Source organism: Cataglyphis hispanica, chromosome 19 (genome assembly GCF_021464435.1).
Source record: "Cataglyphis hispanica isolate Lineage 1 chromosome 19, ULB_Chis1_1.0, whole genome shotgun sequence".
In the NCBI taxonomy this organism is placed as follows: domain Eukaryota; kingdom Metazoa; phylum Arthropoda; class Insecta; order Hymenoptera; family Formicidae; genus Cataglyphis; species Cataglyphis hispanica.
The window spans coordinates 2,672,632-2,693,483 of NC_065972.1; the positions used below are offsets into that span (position 1 = coordinate 2,672,632).

General features: G+C 37.8%; 1 protein-coding gene across 7 annotated transcripts in view; it reads left to right on the forward strand.

Moving 5' to 3' along the window:
• The window catches only part of LOC126856578 (uncharacterized), an 87,352-nt gene that overhangs the window by 41,197 nt on the left and 25,303 nt on the right, over positions 1–20,852 (forward strand). For 5 of the 7 annotated variants that reach the window (XM_050605212.1, XM_050605206.1, XM_050605208.1 and 2 more), the window contains one exon: positions 5,549–5,663. The exons of the other annotated variants lie outside the window; for them this stretch is intronic. Coding sequence is in view for 4 of the 5 variants with exons in the window: in XM_050605206.1 (XP_050461163.1) it covers positions 5,549–5,663 (115 nt within the window). In the remaining variant the exon portion in view is untranslated. The remainder of the gene's footprint in view (positions 1–5,548; positions 5,664–20,852) is intronic. 7 annotated transcript variants of the gene reach the window in all.

A 20,852-nucleotide genomic window follows, 5' to 3' on the forward strand; every position in this document is an offset into this window, starting at 1 on the left:
ATAAACCGTTTATATCCGGTAAAAGGATTAGTACTTTAGATATAACTGTAATTTGTGGAGATAATAAAATTATATTAAAAATGTGAAGAATAGCTATTATGAATAAATGAAAAAATAAGCAAAAGTAGTAATAAACATTATTAATCAGACGCGCAAGAAGAATGGCTCAAAAAATTTAAGAAAAGATAGAATGTTATTTTATAAGAAATATTTATATAAAACTGTTTGTTACACAATAAAAGTATCAATTATGATTTCTACATCTTTATCTAAATTCGTAGAAAATAAATCAACGTCACGCGCAGATTAACTGAACTAAAGATGTTGTCGGAAATATAAAAGTCATCCGCCTTTATTCCTATCCTCAATCACACTATATCAAGGCTACACCCCGCTTTCCTTCGCCCTGTTCTCCGACTGCCACCTTTTCGTAATTTGCCGACTCGGCAATCTCTCATATATATAGTATAGTTTGAATTTACTGCTCGATCTGGAAGCTGCCAATTTTTACGACGCAGATAAAGAAGCATCGTGTCGTGACGCCCTCCGACACTTTCGAGCTCTATCGGTGTGTTTCTACGTTTCTATTTTTGACGTACCGTAAAATTTTTGCAAATATTTCTTAAATTGAATTTTGAAATGAATTCTCAGAGATGACTGTTCGAAGAAAATTATATCTGCAACGCAAAGATATTTAACTTGGGAGATTAAAGTATGACAACAACAAAAAGAAAAACTTTATCGTGCAAGTGAATAATAAAGCATTCTTTCAGATAATTTTACATATTTTCGAGACCGAAATAAACATTTATAAAAAATTTTAATTTACTTGAAAAATTTTCTGGCTTAAAGTTTTAATATATTTTTATCAGAAAATTAATCTATACTAAAATAATGTTCTCTTAATTATACGAAATACGCACAAAACGTATTAAACGAAATGATCATTAATCAAGGATACTTGATCGGCCGATGATCTCAGCACAAGTTTATTCGATGTATCGAGATGTTGCGAGATGTGTGGGTTATAACGTTGCCTGGAAACCTGGAAATGCGTAGCGAGGCGGAAACGTTGAAAAAGGGTGCACGGCAGCCAATTTTTGTGAGTGCATCTTGAAATAATCATAGCTCCGGTAAGTGGACTTTCTCGTATCCGCCATATCCTGTATCGCACATATCGCCAATCCGAAGGAAACTCTCCGGTCTTCCCCCTCTATACAATATCGCAGATACTTGCGCGCGAAACTTTCTCTAAAATTATCATTTCATATCGTCACAATATAAATTCGTATCCCTTAAACTTGCGTAATTATACTTTGCGAGAAATGACGATCTCGTGACATGTTGCATGACGTAGTGTTGGATGATAATAAATGCAGGATATTGTTATGCGAGTGAAGGGGCGTCCCCGTGATTGGGATCGTCGGGAATGCGAGAGGAGGATTAAATCCTGGAGGAGGGGGAGAGAGAGAGAGGGGGGGGGAGGAGGAGGAATTGAGGGGTTGATGGGGTAGCATCGATATGAATCCTCCAAGCTCATGGAACTCCGGGCGTAAATTTCCGGGCGATTCATTTATCGCGCGGCTTTTACATCGGAATTACAAACAATCGCCTCGAGAATGCTTTTTAATCCCGGCCAATAAGCGATCGAGGCTTTTTCCGCGCAATGCGGCGTCTTCCAGCTGAGCTGAAGGAGTCCTTATCCCCTTTCATTCCTCGCTAGTGTCCGATCCCTTTTATGTTCCGTCCCTTTCTTCCCTCCGTTCCCCCTCCTTTCCCCCCTTTTTCCTTCCACGTCGCTTTTTCGCTCTCTCGAGGCACCGAAGCTGATGGCGATGCTCGCGACTCTCTCTCCTCGCTTTTTAAAACAATCGGCGCTCGTAAACAACGTCATTCCCAGCCCTTTATTTCCGCCGTCATCTTGCATCGTGCTGCAGTTAACGCGGCGATTGTTGCTACAATTATTTTTAGCGCTCCGGCATATTTCCGGCGGCGGTAAATTTGTACATTCGTTCATTTTAAAACATATAACGCAATGTGTGCGCGTCTTTTCAATTTCAACAACAAATGTTTATTTCATTTTAATTCTGTCACACGTATATATACGCGTTTAAAATCCTCTCAAATTTTTTTCAGTTATTCTAAATTAAATTACTATCGCATAGTTTGTATATTAAATTAATTTATACATATTGTGTATGTCAAATTTTATTACAAGAAATTTTATTATAATATATTAATTTTAAATATCAAATATAGCAAATGTCACAATTAAAAAATATTTATTTTATTAAATAAATCTTTGTCTTCCTCTAAATAGGAGCAATTATCCCGCAAAAGAAGTTTCATAAAAAGTCATTTGTTTCCTGCTCACATGTAATCGAGTGAATCGAGAAATTATTATTTCCGTCGCTATTGTTGTTACTTCCAGACGACGAGAGCGATCTGGCTGGCGGTCATTTCCGCCCGGGAGCTTTAAAGCCTTTGAAAGAGTAGACAAAAGCTCTTAGCATGTCGGGGTCGGTTAGCGGCAAGTGCTAAATGGAGCTCGACGATTTAAGAGCGGCATGCAATCAAGCGAAACGCGATTATTTGTCGCGATGTTACGAAGTTCACGCGTTAGAAGATTTCTCTGCGAAAGCATAGTATTCGCAAAGATACAAAATTCTGCATAATAAATAGAATTTAGTTTCAAGCTAAGTTGAAAAAATTGAGAAATTAAAGTTTCAAGATTCTATAAATTTAAACACGTAGTTGAAAACTAATAATAAAAGCTGAAAATTCGTTGTGTGCTTTTAAAAAAATGACTATGGTTTAAAAAAAAAATAAATGAATTTAATTTTCCCGGAATTACATAATAATTGTTTATATATACATTAGTAAACATTTTAGTTTCTTATATATAAATAAGAAAAGAAATATAGCTCGTAAATTAAATATATTAACAAAATAATTGTCATTCGTATATTTTAATGAGTCCTTTTTTTCTATCGAATCTTAAGTTTTCGATATACATGTTGTTTTGTCTAATTCGCTACTTATTGTTAGATAAGTCTCGTCCCATGTTTATGCTTTAAGAAGATTTCTTTCGGAAGCTAAAATATGTCCGCTTGTCTTTTAATTTCGCCACGGCGATTTCAAAATCTCGTTTCTAACGAAGGACTCCCGCGGATTAATGGCCGCTTGCTAGGGGTGTGGGATGGGGTGTTAAACAGCGACGATTAAGCGTCGCATAAGAATGCATCCCGAGCGCATAATAATCCCAGACGATGCCTCATCGCAGCAATAAATGTCTCTCACCGAGCGACGCTCGCCTTCGTCGCTCTGAAGGGAAAAGGCGGATAAATTGAAATTACCATCCGTGTTCCCCCTCGAAGGGGAGGGAGCGAGAGGGAAAGGGGGCTACAACCCGCAACTAACCCTCCCTCATCGTCGGACTTAAATCTCGGTAAACAAGGAGTAACGCCGAGGCGAGGGGGAGGGAGGGAGGGAAAGGTCAGTCGCGATTTATTTTGTAGGCTTGTCCGTTTTATCTTCATTTTCTTCATTTAATAGCGATAATGTAGCGCGAACGCTTTTATACACTTACAACGTTCTCTTTCCTGGAAGGGGGAGAAGCTTCAACAATTATCGAAACATCTCGGTGGCGAACTTTATGACTGGAACTTCATCATTTATTGCGCCATTTTCGTACGCGGGACTGAAGTTCAACACACGGACAGTGGTTTCTTGCGTGAGTTTGCACGCGGCTTTCATTAGCGAGAGTTGCCAGCCGGAAGGCAGCGCGGTTAAAGTTGGGAAGCTGATTGGAGTACCTTGGCGGTTTACCGCCCTCGTGGTCTCTCCCCTTTCTCCTTTTCTCCCTTGTCTTCTATTCTCTTCGATTGTTTTCTAACTTTTCGAAAAGTGCCCGCGCTCATTCAGAGTGCAGAGCAAACAATTCCATTGAAATTCAATGATCCTGTTTATTCTTGCGAAAGCTCACCATTAAAAAAAAAAAAGAAAAAAGAAAAAAGAGAAGCCATTGTTCGATTAACGTTTAAAAGATATTATTTTCTCTCGAATGGTTTTTTCAGCTTTTCAAACGTCCGAAAAATGTTCTCGTGTTTAAAAAAAATTCTGGCACTCTGTCAGAATTTATATTTCGTCGACTGCCAATTCTGCGCTCGAATAGTTTTCTCGACTAACGAGGGAAAGAAAGATCAGCTGTTCTTACGTCAAAATGTATATTTTCGAACTGGGACACTTTTTTCAATTTTGACAAATTAAAGAATCAATTTTATAACTCTATTTTAAAGCAATTTACCTTGACAGCTCTTTAGGGTTGAAAAGGTTAATCAGCGAGAAGAAAATGAACGGGTGATTTTTTTTTTTTTATAATAAAAAAGATCCGCACAAAGTTGGCGAGCTCGCGCGAAGAAGTCTCATCGATTTTACAATCTACCCCCTTCGCAGACTATTATCCCTCTTCCTCCCCTCGACTCCTCCCGATAACCCGACATCCTCCCACTACATGGTACGCGGGAGGGAAAGCGATTCTTTTCTTTTTCTTAATATAGGTAGGTACGTCGCTGATTTGCAGTTAATGAAGCGAGAATGAACGTCGGGAGGGAAAAAGACACATTTTGCAGAAATGCTGAAACGTGCGTCCGGAAATTTTCCACGACGATCGCCGAGATAGAAATTTTTTTATAACTCGCGCAAGCAAAAATCTCGGGCGTATAAATGGCCGGCCAGCTTGAAATTATATACCCAAGTATGCTCGTGCCGCACTTTTCCCGCTTCTGCAGTTGCGTATACTTTCCCCAGTTTGCGTACTCGGGAAACTATCGAGCGCAAGATTGGCCAGTTTCTTTGAATAAATTAACGCTTGAAAATTTTATGGAAGAAAAACCTTACATAATAATTAATTATTAATAAAGCAATAATTAATAGAAAATTATTAATTAATGACTTAGCTAAGGCTTTCTAAAAATATTAAAGACGAACCGAAGTATTCATTGTACCTGTCACATTTCGGATGAATTCCGAAAATTATATTTCGCTAAAAATAGAATTATACACTGCATAATTATACAATTTCATTGTTATTAAAAAATAGAATTTTATTTATGATCTTATGTGCTATACTTTAGAATTCTGTTTCAAATTTTTCCGTGAATTTACATACAGATTGACTAAAAAGCGAGAGTAAATGTAGACATTGTTTCTAAACTTTTTTTAATATTTAAGAAATTGAGACTTTCGTCTAGAATCAGGGAGAATTTGATTATTTAAGACACACTCTCTCAACACCAATAATCCTCAATTTTAATAGCATTATTCTTAATTAATTTTTCGCAATGCAGCAAGTATGAATATTTAATGTCTTCCTGGTAATATCTAATTATTAATTTTCTAAAAATGATAACAACAATCTTCAAACTATTGTAAAAAATATGTTATTAAAATTAATCACGCGCCATAACTATGTGAAATATGTAGAGACTCTCGACTATTTTTCTCTTATCGAGAGAGCCGGTTACACAATTTCTTTGCATTGTTCCAGACATCGCTACGCCGGCTTGTAGTTACGTGAGATACAGCAGTTTGGAGGACGTGAGGCCGCAGGAGTTGGGTTTCCGCCAATTAGAATTCACGCCCACGGTCGTCTCAAAAATACGGTAAGGCTGCTCGCTTCGCCTGCTTGTTCGCGTTCCTATAATCACGCCATTGTTAACTCGCTATTAAGGGGGAGGCGGACGCGCCGTCGAGTTGTCAAGACAGGCTCCCTTTTAAAGGGCTCGAATTTAATTATGCCGGCTCGGTAACCTCCCCAGCAACGTAGTGAATTTTCTAATTAGCGATGCGGCTGCTGCGCCCGCCTTTTGCACGGTAAGGAAAATTTTAGCGTAGCAGCGCAGTTGGCCAAACTCGTGACGTCCGTGTTTCGCGTATAGCGTAAATTAATTACATTTGGTAATCGAATTCGCGCGATCGATCAATCACAAAATTTCATACCTGAAATCCGTGACGTCGAAAGAGCGATGGAAGCGCGATTGCAAAATGTAAAATAAAATTGATTTATCGATTATAGTTGGACCGGAGCGAAGATTCTCTTCCGGTATGAGAGGACAGTATTCGCGAGTGTCTGGGACAAATTTAAAAAAATTGTAAAAATCTATAGTTATCATGTATAGATTCCTTATTTATTATTCTGATATTTATATAACTCAATATTTAATATTTCCTATTCTTTTATAGGAATATAGTCGAAAATAATAGAAAAAAAATTTGCTGTCAAAATTAATGACAAAAAATTTATCAACAAAATATCTCTCTCATTGCGTTTTAATGAAACTCTCTCGGGAAATAAATAAGAAACTATTTTTATACGACGCGATACGCCCATGACGTGTGTTTTAATTAGTTTGATGGCACGTGAAGCGCGCCGATGTGTTAGCTGCGTTCGATATCAATTAACGACTAATTATACTGCAATATTTGCGAGACTGAAATCATCCGCCAGGGACGTTCTTTCGCGGATAAACTCAAGTAAATATCCTACGATGCATCATGAATAATGCGAAAAGACGTTTTATTACCATTATCATTATTATCATTGTATTATACGCATCGTAGTTATTATTATATGTCATAATCACATTTCCGACAAAGTTTGCGAGAGAGCGGCTGGTATGAATTACAAATATTTGCCGGTGACTTCAAGTATCGATTTTGAAATGCTGATTACACGACGAAAGAAGGACTGGCGAGGGATGAGGAAGAGGAGGAGGAGGAGGAGGAGGAGGAGGAGGGTAGGGGGAGAGTAGGAGGATGGGGCTGGATAAAATTGATTCGTGGGCAAACAAGCGGTGGACGCAGCGAGATAGAAAAATCGTATTGACCGGTCAAATAATTCACCGCACGATGGAATTTCCGCTATCCAACGTTATTTAAATAACGCAAATGTTTAATCATTTCGCAAGAATGCATATTTAATTAAAGAGCCTCGATGTTATTTTGACGTTGCCAACTTTATAGATCCTGTAAAATATTTTGAAGATTTGCGAAGAGATCCTTAGAGATTCTTAAGAGCGTATAAATTCTCCTAGATTAACCGTAATTCGCAGAGATTATCGGATGTTTTCGAGAGACTTTTAAAGATCCCAAAGACAATCTCAGAGAAATTTCTTGGACATTTTATTTTAACAATTTCTCAGATGTCTTTTAACATTCTGGAAAATTCCGTAAAATTCTTTTCTAAAAATCTCGGAAATTCTCGAAAATTTTTGGAATCTCCGGACAATCCTGGAGATCCTTGTTGTTTTCCACTGACATTTTACGATGCGCTAAAAACTGAAATCTTGGAAGGAACTTTAATATAATAATAAAGAATAATATTGTGTGTATATATATATATATATATATATATATATATATATATATATATATACATACAATACTGAGAATCCAAAGACGATTGTTATAATAAAAATGATTTCCATAATCTCGAATCTAAAGTTTATATTTTACGTTTCCAGTTCCGTTAAATAGAATACTTTCGCGTATCGAATTAACCTTCTCATCGAATTGAACGTCATCGGTGCTTAGATTTCCTGTAACAAGCCGCAACGTTTGAGCGCCTCGATACATACATAGTAGAACGAGATAGAAAGTTGGACGGTATCGTGGGAGTTGAAGCGATTCAGGAATCCAAGTTTAAACAGCCCAACGCTGTTATTATGCGTCGGAGCTTGCAAGAATCGATTCCGAGCTGTCGCTTAATCCGACGCCATTCTGTTGGAACAAATTTAATTGCGAAGCGGTATGCGTGTTCGCGTATCAATATATTCCCTCGTATTTTAGATCTCTGTGTGACTCTCCAGGGTGTCTCTCTCTCTCTCCCTCCTCTACTCAAGTCTTATCAAAAAAGTTTCCTAAAAACTCTCTGATCTTTAATAATCAATTTTTATTCAAAATTCCAAGTAAAAAAGTAGTATTTTAAAGATTTTTTTATGCAATTTCTTAAAATAAATTTTTTTATTGCACTTTCTAATATTTTTCGTTCAAACAAAAAAAAACAAAGCCACAAGGTTTCAAATGCTAGATTTACAAATGTACTGAAAAAAACTGAATAGCTTTTGTTAAGCTAAAATTTTTTAACTTGCATAATATTTTTATTTTTTTATCACGATAAATTAAAATAAAGAATATATTTGCACATTCAATATTTTGTTAAGATACTGGATATATAAATAGAGATAGATATATATTTATAATATATTTCAAACATATAATTCACAACTTGGCTTATTGGATTAAGATTGCTTATTGCTTGCAGTATAAGAACAAAATTATTAAAGAAAAATTTTTTTTTTAAATTCTCAAAGTCCCAATAAAATTCCACGAGAGTTCTCTGATTTCTCACCGTACAAAAAAAATTCTAGATTTTCCATGTTTCTCCAGGGAGTAGACCCCCCCTGCTCTTTTAAGGTTCTCAAGATATAAAAACGGTGAAAAAAGATATCTCTTTCTGTATCCTCTTTTTGAATACTCGATACGGCTTCAAAGAGTCAGTTAAGTCTCCGGATTAAGCTGGTTACAAGGCCGACTTTATAAGGTTCCAAATCTTTCTCGGAGACGACATTTCAAATCCGAGGTAAAGAGCCGCAAAAAATACGCAAACACCTCGGTCGATCGGCTCGATATTCCATCGTCATGGACGGATCCAAACGCCAGTAGCGAAGGCGGAGTATCCCGTCGTATACATTCATGCGCGGTTCGTCCTGATACAAAGGGACGTGTCCTGTATAACGCAGGGCACACATCCAGCTACTCTTTCTCTCTATCTCGCCCTCTCACTCTCTTGCGCGCGCGCGCGCTCTTCTATCTATCTCTCCATCCATGGAGCAGCGATAATTTAGTTATCTAGACGATTGATAACGGTGTGGGAAGGCCACTGATGTGGCTTGATTAACGAAAATTCTCCTTACGATGGGCGATGTTCCCTCTATTCGAGCGTTCGCTCAACCCGGCCGATGTTTACGCGGCCACCCCCGCCGTGGGCAGAATTAACCGATGCGACGCAACGTAATTGAGGGACCGCCGAAGGAAGCAATATTCCCTTCTCTCATTTGACGTGAAGGATAATTATTGCGAAGAGAGAGAGAGACAGAGAGATACACATTCCTCTTTCTGATGTATGTCAACTCATTTTTGTATCCGTAAATAATCTCTATTTTGAAATAAGCAGAGAATAATAATAATATTTAAAAATATATTGAGAATAAAATATTAAAGTTTTCTATGGAAAATTTTAAAGAAAGAAAAACTCTGAGAAAAAAAAAAAAAAGATTCGAGAAACTTTGAAGAACGAGAAATACACTCTGAAAAAAAAAAAAAAAATAGTCGGAGTTTCTCGGTCTCTTGAACGTTCCGCTACAGAGACAGCTCTCGGGAATCTTTGCATTCTTGGAGAGCAAATCCTACGGGAGACGAAGTATGTCCGACGGGTGTCCTGCCCGAAGATTTCACGAGGGCGGACGGTGAGCGGAATGCCGAACGACTGTGTCTCCTTCGCCGGGAAAATAATCGCTCGGGCGCTTCGCGCCAAGTGCCAGGCGTCGAAAGTCACTCCCAGGATGAGTTCGCCGCGGGGGATCGGGGACTGTTTTAAACGACAATCGCATTAGGTAGAGGAGGGCGGACTGATTGCCGCGGACTTTCTCGCTCCGCGCGCCAAGTTTTGGCCGCGAAGCTCCCCGTCAAAGCCACCGGAACTTCGCGTAAACTCATTCATTCCGGTCGCGAAACTTTCCCGGGAACTGTCATCATCATCTTGCCAAATTGTTGTTGGTTGATAAGTATCGAGAAATCGCGAGACGTCGCGAGGATCGAGGCTCGACAGAACGATTCGATCGGCTCGAAAGATTGATTTCTGCCTGCTTTTAGACAGCGATAACGACGCTAAATCGATCAGCTGACATATTCGATTCCATGTTAGCGATCTGAAGAAAAGAGAATTTTGCAAAATTTTATATAGTAGGAATTTTAGAGCTTCTCTAAATCGCGACAACAATAGAAAAAAAATAGATAAAAATATAAATTTTTGCGAACAAGATTCTTACGACTTTCGAAAATATAGTTCCGATTCCTTATAAGAAGCAATTCATCCCGTCCCCGAAGGAACGGTAGAGGGTCGACTGGAGGGGTCAGACATTTAAATTAAGTGGTTTCCTTCGAAATTAGATCAGGGAGAAAGCGTTCGTGGCGCGTGTTTCCATGCCTTGACCAGAATATTTCAACCGAATCGATGATTAAAGTTGACGAATAATAAGATCGCTATCAGATCGTACAATTATGAAAAATAAACGGAGAGAAGACTTCGAGAGCGAAAGTGGAATATAAATTCCCAAGGTTTACTTTAGATATGAACTACTCAACAATGAACTTTATAAATGATGGACTTGCTTCATCCTCTAAATCCTCTCTCTTCGTTTATTATTCAAAACTGTACTATGTGCTCTGAATTATTTGTGATATTTTAAATGATAGATAGAAGCAAGCGATGATTTACAAAAATGTGCGTATTAATTTACGATTTGTCTAAATTTTAACAATTTTTTCAATTTGCTCCAAAAAAGTATAAAATAGATTTACACTATGGATTTTTGTTTACGTTTTTGGTCGCTGTTCTTATCTATTTTTTTATTATTGTCACAATCAATATTCGCGAGATTTCTTCATACGATGATGATAAGCCGGATGAATATCACGCAAGCTTTAGTTCGTTAAATTTAGCAAGATATGAAGGGAATCGTCAATATTTGTTGTTAACAATTATGCATCTATTTATGCGAAGGAAATATTCTGTTTCCCGTGCCTTCGAGCAGTTTACAATATATCGTATTATATACAGAAACTATGTATCTTCAACAAAATTGGAATTTTCGGGAAATTATCTCGTATTTATTTAAATTCACCGTTTTTATCTTTTAATCATTAAGAGAAGTTTCTCTCTCTCTTTTCTGTAGCAAATTAATTTTTTAAAATATTTTAAAATAAATCAATTTCAAAATATTTAAATTCCTTATAGGATATTTTTAAATGTCTTACTTATTCCTAAAAAGAACTAAAAAGATTTCCTTTAATTTCAAATACTTTATATAAACAAAATATTAATAAAATTATACCTTTTATTCTTAAGAAATTAATTTGATTGATAATATATCATTATGATTACGTTTATCTAATGATCTTTAAATTTTCACGAATTTTTAGAATTTATTTCAGTAACAATTCAATCAATTCTCAGTAACATTTCAATCAATTGTTAATCATCCTGTGATAAATATGGACCCTCGCGCTCTACAAGACGTGCAAAGTAATTTTAGTCATCGAGACATAAATCGACGCCCCCGTTTCACTCACGCTACATTTATTCGCTATTAGTGATACACGATTTAGCCTCATCTTTCTCTCTTTCTCTGATTCATTCCGCTTCGCGAATTCTTTCACGGGGTTATTGCTGTAATCCGTCATGATATATAATAATATTAATGTCGTATACAAATCGACAAAATGCAAAATGCTTTGAATAATATTTAAAAAAATACTAAAACAAATTAAAATATTTATCTCTATCATTGTAAGGCTTTCATAGCAAACATACGAATGTACATAAACTGAATCGTAATATAAGTTTTAATGATCTTTCTTTAAATCGACCGTAAACTCTATGCATCTATCTGCAATTAAAAAAGATTAATTTAAATATTCGGAAGCCGAGAAAAACGCGCCGTAGTTAAAGGTATTTTCGTTGACGCGCATCGGAATTGCAAATGCCAGCATCGGGATAAAGATTAGCTGTCATCTGACGTGAAACGAGAATGGGCAATGAGGCTGGCGGTTCGTCAGCTGAAGGGGAGAGAGAGAGAGAGAGAGAGAGGGGCGCGTCTAGATTAATTTCGCATCACACAGATATTTCAAATTTTTGAAAAAAGACGAATCGTGTACCGTCAGATGCGGATATCGATTTCACAACGATTATTTTTCGATCAAGAGATACGAGAACGCAAGAGATTCGAGAAAGCGCACGATGACAATTTGTTAGATAGATAATGACATTTAGATATTTATTTTTTAAATCATTGTGCGTTACACATTTTCTAAAAAAAAATAATGAATTTTTTTTCTTATAATAAATAATCTTCCTCGGAGATGAGAATAATTGACAGTAGCGTTAATGACAATAATATGTTAAATATGCGAATTAATTCTTTTTAATTAGAGACACATGTGTCCATCCGATGCTGTTCACTGTTCTTCTCGAAAGCCTGCATAAATAACTCGACTGCGCCGTTTCTGTTGCAAAACTAATTTCCCGGCGGGACTCAGGTGGATCGCGACAAACCGCATGCAGCTCTCGCCAGAATAATTTCGGTGCTTTTGTACAAAAAAAAAAAGAGCGAGTTTTGGAATTAAAGCAACCGAAACGAGAATGTGTAAATTATTTTTTTAAACTAATTGTAATTGATGCAAATTATATCTCTCTCTGTATTCTAGAATTTGAAAACGCAAAAATAATGTTCCCTGCATAAGTCAATTCTTTTTTCAAATGTCGCAACAAAATCATTACTTTTTACAATTGTTCAGACTGAAACATTGTAAAATTTATGTATTGAAATTACGTGTGAAACAAATCTCCAAAATTATAATTTTTATTTATTATAATCGTGTATATTATTTTTTTTTTGAGAAAGTAGTTTTTTGAAGACGTTAAGTTTTGCGCTAGAAAAGAGAAGCAATCGAGATAAAGATTGCGATTTTAGGCGGATAATAGCCGAGAAACTCGCGAGAAACGGTTCTTGGAGAATCGATATCGCCGGGCCAAGATACGCGAGAGATAGGCCGATTGCGATTCTAATAATGCGCTCGAGGAAGCATGTCGTTCCGATGCAACAGGTGACGCGACTCGAAATTGTCAGCGTTTCATCTGATGATAAAATCAAGCTGTAGGTTGACAACGCGGGGGTTGAGAAGCTTGGCTCGTTCCTAAAATCGGTCCGCGCGATGCAATCAGACGTTTCAACGCCGATACGCATCGGGACCAGTTGCATCTCCACTCTGCACCAGAATCTGCATAACCATTGTTTTACGGCGCGCTTTAGCACTCGAATTGACCGATTTCATATTAATGTTTTGCGTAAAAATTTAAAACACATTGTTAACAAAAGTCTCTCTTGTTACACAGATTTTCAACAAGCTCTCGAACTGTAATTTAAATTTAATACGTACTTTTTCTCGTTGAAATTAAATAATACATATATTCGTTTATGTATGAATAGAAGGAATTAAATGTTGAGGCTATTCTCTCTGTTTCTCTGAGAAGAGAAAGTATGTAAAAATTATAATAATTAATTAACAGATTATTCATTATCTTTTAAAATATTCTATTTTTTAATAATTCGTGCCCTCTTGAACAGTTATTTTAATTTTCTCTTTATAATACATAAATTCCATATAAGAGAGAAAAGTGAAAGGATATAAAAAAAAGAATTATTAAAATTAAATAACAAATTATTATATTATCATTTATAATTTTCTATTTTTTTAAATTCGAGTCTTCTTGAATATTTTAATTTTCTCTTTATGATATGATGAATTGCAAGTAAAACATATAAAAGACAAAGAGAGAGAGAGAGAGGAAGAAAAGAATTAATTTATTGCAATGGAAGATTTCGGCATCATTCATCATGCGTTTTGCAAACAGAGAGCGAGATAAGGTTTTCGGAAATTTATCGGAGCATCACGATGCCGCCGCTACGAGCTTTAAGATTCTCATTTTCTCCGGTACGCTCCGAACCCTTATCGAGTCGCGAGGAAAGATCGAGGATCTATCGAGGGGTTGGTCAAAAAAAAAAAAAATGTCCGACCTGCAAAATGCAGAGACGCGTAGGCGGCTTCTCTTTCTCTCCTCCTGTTTTCGCTCTCCTCGGCATTCTCAGACAATTTATCAGGGATTTCGGTTCGACTCCTGCGGGCTATCGTTCCGCGTGCGCACGACCTATATTTTTTACAATCTCTTTTTTTCTCTCAGCCGTTTTTCACGCCGCGGGCCTGTGCGGGTTTTATCGAATTTATCCCGAAAATAACGCCGTATAATTTATCCAGTGAAATTGCGAGGTTGAGAATAAGCCGCGGCTTATTTTAATCGTCCTTTAAATCTTCGATTATTAGTACCTTCGCGTTTTAAAATTCTTCGAAATTGTGTTCAACAAACCGCGATCAGAATAGTTTTTAAATTTTAAGAGAGAGAGATTGTTTTTTTTTTTTTTCAAATTGTTTACATTTTAAACTACATATATTCAAATTTTCAAAGTCCAATCTTTTAAAATTTTTTAAATTCTGAAAGTTTTTTAAACTCCTCTTACTGTAGATTTTAGAAAAATTACTTTTATTTCAAAGATTATTTCTTTTTTTTATTTCTTTTTATTATTAAAAATCGAATGTTATCAGAGAATTGTTCTTCATTAAAATTGAAAGATAAATCGATGAAATAAAAAATTTAATCATTTTACGAAGTCGACGCATGTCGACAACACTCTCGATAGTATGGCAGGTTATTACTATGAACCTCACTAAGAGGGTTCAGGGTGGATCGTAAATTAGTCTCCGCGAGAGACATAAAGTCGGCCGCAAACCCGTCAATAATTCATCGCAAACCTGAAAATCCTATCGCGCATCCTAAAGGTGACGACTCGACTGTGTCCGACAAAGGGTAGATATAATCTAGCGCATACACACACACACACACACACACACGTGCACAAATTCAATAAACTCAAAGCGTCAATAAAAAAGATCCCAGAGTCTTTAAAATTAAACAGATGCGATCCGCGCGGATCCGAGATGATGCGCGATAAGAATGCGGGATCTCGGCAAGGTTTGATAAGCTCTATGGGATCCAAGAAATCTATGAAGCTCTAAAAATCTCGGGTTTCCGAAATAACCCTCGGAGAAACGTCGCGGTCCGCCATTCAGCTCGGGGAATAAGCTCGGGCGAGAGGGCGATTTCCAATCTTTGTGCTTGAAAATCGTCCTTTATCCTTCAGCCGGAATCACCCCGGCGGGAAGAAAAGAAGTATAAGAATATAACACCATACCCGGGAAAACTTCCTCGTTTCTCTCTTCCCTCGGCGAGTCCGGTGCCGCTCGTCGGGGCTGAGAAAACGAGTTCTCGTGCCGCAGGGTAGTTTGGATTACAGGCAAAATACGTCGAAACGGAATCCCTTCATCCCTTAAGGTTGGTTCTTTGCCTTTCCCTCTCTTCGAGTCCTTCACGGCAACGTCACGGTAAACGCAATGTCGTACAAAAAATAAAAAGAATCGAGGCTGATTAAAGATTATGTGTGATCAGGAGCAAAGTTAACTGGAAAAAATTTCTTTCTCGTAACTTTCTACACTTTATTTCATTTAAGAATGACAATTAAAATCGCACGACTATCGTGTAAGTCAAGAAAATTTTTTACGTTGCGGGTTGAGAATTTACGAATCCCGATTAGGTTAAATCTCTTGTATGATAAATTAGAGAAAAGGATAATAATGATTATCGGATATTATTTCGTTGCTTCTATCCTTTTCATCGCCTCTTGCGCTCTCCGTGTTCACTCTCTGAGGACGGGAATAAGTCTCCGTTGAAAAGATAAAGAGTTAGCGAGCGCTGATTGAAGAAGGAAGACGCGAAAATACTGCAGAATGACAAAGGACATTGCAGGGGAAATAGATTGGCAAATGCAACAGCGATTTACTAACGCAAACATGGCCGACTTTATAAGCCAGGAACGTTTAATTCCCTCGCTGCATTAATACAGATTATTTTTCAATTGTGGGAACCGCGCGAGAGTTGTTTTCGTCAATCTTGAAAATGTTATTTCGCGAAAGAGGGTACCCTGAAAATTAATATTTTCGTTGTCGCAGTAAGGAAAATAATTTCTCAATTTGAAGATTACTTAGTTACTAGTATTAGCATGCAAGTCAATCTCTAAGAATCTTTTATACTACAAATCCGAGATCAAATTATCAACAATACTTGGGCGCGCAAATTTATCTCTATAAAATTTTAAGCGTAAAATTTCGAAAATATTCACCCAGAAATTCCGTCAGGATAATGGCGTTCGACTCTCGTCTCTTTCGGTCGAAAATAATTCAGTGATCGAGACGTCGACGCGCCGCGACGGATAAATTTACCCCGGAGGGGGTAGGAGGGTTGGGAGGGGAAGATGCGGCGGAGAAACTCTCGGGGAAAGCCGTTCGTCATTCTTCCCGATGGCTATTCAGCTACATGTTAAATGGTATCCCTCCTCCCCGACACCCGGCGACTCATCATTTGTCTCATTTCTGCATCCCGCGACGTCCTCTTTTCGCACAACGTCCGCAGCAACGAGCCGTTCCTCCCCCTCTCTCCTTCTCGCCCTCCCCGCCTCTCCCCCTCCCCGCCCTCACCGACGCCGCGGTAGCCATCTTGCCACCCTTTTCTCCGTCCCCATTGTTGCCGGCCCTTCATTGTCTCCCGTCGACGTAACTCGCTCGACCAGCACACGCTCGTGCCGGAAACGGAGATGCCGTGCACGCGTCTGTTCGCATTCTGCTCGTCGGAAGGAAAAAAAAAATACGAGCGAAAAATTGCGAGCTAGGTCAGGCTAAACGTTGCACGCATTGTCGGCGCTGATTAAAATATCGTCACTAATTAATTCTCAGCGATTGCTGAGCGAGAGAGTTGTTCGTTCAAATTTCATGTGCGCATGCGAAAAGTATTATAAAAATTACATTAGAAAAAGAGAGAAGGTTTGTATCTTTTTTTTTTTTTTTTACAAAAATGTTTTAATTATTCTATAAAGGAGTAGTCGACTTTCCCTTAATTAAATTGCATCTCATCGTTAATTTCTGCTTTCAGTCGGCTAGTGCTTACATTAAGATAACAATAATATATCCCGCGAAGGAAAAGAGCGATACGTTGTTAAGCTTTCGGGCTGCCCGACCATATTCGTATCGTTTCCACTTCTCGTCGTACATGAAATATCGTCGAGCAATCCAGCGTGTAAAAGCGTCATGATCGACGTACGAAATAAGGGCAAAATTCACGGTTGAATTACAGGGCGAATCCCAGGCCGAACGGTTCGGAATTCTCGTTTATCAAATACGTGACGTCTTTAGCCGCTTAAATTAAACGAGCCCGTTGTAACTACTACTCCGAATACGAACATTTATCTTCGTAACGGTCCCCCCCTGTTTCCCGACGTGCCTTTAGATGACCTTCACGATATTCGTTTTTCGTCTCGTGTCGAGCGATACCCCTCCCTCCCTCCCCCGCCCACTCTTCTCTTTCTCTAACTCATTTGCGCAATCCTTAATGATCTCGATATTCATTTTATTTAAAGGGATAATCATACAAAAAAAAAGTTGAGATAAAAAATTTCAATTACTGCAGATTAATTCGTCGTATCGGAATCAAATTAAAAAGGGAAGATGCCCATACAGAATTTATTCAACTTTCTTATGGCGAGAGAGAAATTTTGCATTTTTTCCATCGATATTTTTCGAGACTCGAAATTTTTTTGGCAAAAATGTGGCGACGGGGTTTAAATACGCGGGTATCTTGAACGAACAGTCGAAATTTTATTCGAATTAATAACGGCGGAACTAACCGGCCTGACGCTTCGCTTCGGCTTCTTCGTGCTCTCAGGGGGATCAAAGACTTAGTTTAATTAGAAGCGTCTGCGGGAAAAGCGATGGTGGGAGGGGAGGGGGAGGGAGGGCGGCTTCAAAGCGCGGCCATAATCAGCGCGTTAACGAGCCTGGCGTACTAAAATCGTTACTTTGACGCATCGCAATTATTTATTGTGACGAGAGCCTGCTGCTAAATTGGCTTCTTGCGATCCTAGACGAAAGACAGCATGATCAAAGCGTAGTATTTACTTTAATTAGTCAGCGAAACTGCTCCACTGCGTCTAATCGACGGAATTAGTGCGATTCCGGATGTCGCGCGTGTATTTGCACTCGAGATGCAAACAGCGGAAAGCGATTGTTTCAATTGGGTGAGTGAAAAGCGTGTTTGCGGATTCTTGAGCGTTTAAGAATCATCTGCGAAATTAATTTCGTATAATGATGGATTGGACGATTTCAAAGTTGATCGGGACTATTGTTCTGATGAAGTAGATAATAAAATACTTTTTACATTTTTGATTCCTGTCGCACATTTGTATTGGAATTTATAATTTTATATTGCATTATATTTGAAATAATATATACAAAAAAAAAGGAAGAAAAAAAATATGTGTAACATCTTGAATTTATAATAGAGAAAAATTTCCGCGAGAAATAATTTACTTGTGAAAATAAAGAATAAGAAGTCTGTAAAAATTAATGATAGAAACATAACTACGAGAATTTAAGTTTAAAAAAACTATGTGTAATTAACGCGAGAAAAATTGCCTCGAGACTTCTTTTTAAGTCACATATGCCTTTGATCCAATTCTTCTGTTAAACCGAAAAGAATTTCTTCGAAGAAACCTTTTGAGAATTTTATCATACTTGGGCTGGAGAGGCAATTGCAAAAATAAAATATAATGTTCCTTCTGAAAGCGATTTTGGTGCAAAAAAAGCGGAGGTATTATGAGCTAAAGGTCAATAATTTGGGAAAGATGCGACGCGACGCCGGAGCGGAGTGGCACTTTCGCGAAATCCGAGCTGTGATGATGCTCGCGTGACAACGCCCCGTCGCGTCTTCTGAAATTTCATGCCAAAGTGTAAGATGCTGTAAGCTGTAAGACGTACAGCTGGACGGATATACATTAGAGTTAGAAACGCGAGGCAAAGGAATTGATCGAGTTTGCCGGTACGAGCATAATACGAACTTTGGAAGATGAACCTTCCTATCATATTCAACGCTCTTCTACATTATTTCGCAAAAAATTATTTTTAACGAACATTCTCTCTCTCTCTCTTAATTTAATTATAATTTATCTAAAGAATTGCAACTCGGCAGTCGTAAAAGTATAAGAAAAACAAAAATAGCGTGCTTTTGCATTACAGAAATTTCTGTATGTTTAGAAAATAACTGAGAAATAAATAATAACCGATGCACCCTGTGTTGTCGTTTCCTTCCTCCGTCAAATGTAAACAGATCGAATAAATATAAGAAGCAATGCAAAAGTAACTCACGCGCGTCTATCGATATTGCAAAAAATGAACGGATATGCAAGAAAGAAATGAAATTCACAACATGATAGCCCTCGCATAAAGCGCCAAGTGTTATCGCGCGACAGCGAATGCAACGAGAGAGAGTGGTCGTACATTTAAAGTGGCGCGATAATAAAATAAATCGAACGCGGCAATTAATTCGCGGCGGGTTATTATTATAGTGAGGAGGGGGTGGAGGAAAAAAGGGAGAGAGAAACACGTCGCCATAAATAACAATAAAACTCTATTAATGTGGTAGCGCGCGCTGATAGTTACCCCGGCCTGGCATCGAGCCAACATACCGCGCCGGCTATTCACCCCGCGAAATACACGCCGCCCGGATCGCCGCTGCTCTCTCTCTCTCTCTCTCTATCTCTCTCTCTGTCTCTCTCGGGGGTGGATGACGGCACGGGCGCGCGCGCGCGCCGGGAGAAGAGGGATGCGCTCGCATACCAATCCTACATCCGTATGTAATGCAGAACGGTTATGCGGCATTACGCACTCCGTGGTAGGCGCTCCGAGACCGGCCAATGGACATCGTATCGCCAGGCCGGCCGCCCGTCAAATTGTCCGAATTGGACCGAGGCAAACGTAGAGATGCTTGCGGCCGGCTTGATATAAAGCGCATTAAATTACCTTCCCTTACGAGAGGGAGACGAGTATCCCTTGGTAAAGTGTAAAAATAAATCAACGTTATTCGTGCGAAAAAGGAAATAAATGACAGTCTGCATTTGACACATAATCAGCTGATATATAATGTTAAAGAATAGAAATGAAAATATGTTTTATATTATTGAATAAAATAAATTAGAATAGGTTATTATTTTATGGATAAATGATTTATATATTGAAATTATATCTTAGATATTTGAAGAAGTTCCTATAGATAAAATATATTTGCTTAAAAAAAGAGCTCATTTAATATCAGAAAATTATTTATAGCGTTTATTATTATATTTATAGAGCACCTATGCACGAATATTTTTCTATCCATTTTTTTGTGCTTTTTGCGGTGATATCTAGAATATCGATGTACATTTTTCATGTAACCCGTGCCTGTGTGCGTTTAACAAAAGGATAAAGAAGTCTATATTAAAACAAACAAAAATTCTGTGAGATAAAAAATATAAATAATATTTTTTACATAACATTTTTTACTATATTATATATAAAGAGAACCACTTCAAAAAATTGAATCGGATATTAAGCACAAAAAAATTGAGAAATTTTTACAGGATTTATGTGTATGATATGTGTCTAATAGTTTAAATATTAATAAATGTTAATGTTTTATCGAGGATCGTCTATAAAAAAGTTAGCTCAAGGCATGAAGGACGAAAAGGGAGGAAAAAAAAACGAGAAAAAAAGGTTCGCGGAGCCTTCGATGAGATAATCCATCTTTGGTCCCTCGAGCGAGAGCGTTTGTTTTTCCACGATTGCTATCGAATTGAGGTAGAAACGATATTTGTCGCCCACTCGGAAAAGAAATTTTCCTTCACTTCGTTCTCGAGGCAAGCCCCTGGCGACAGTCTGCGATTCTGGAAAGATCTCAAACGATCTTTCGTATTGCCAAGACGAACTTTGTGTCTTAACCGTGGAGATTTTAACCCCTTCGGAGACCCGATAAAAAA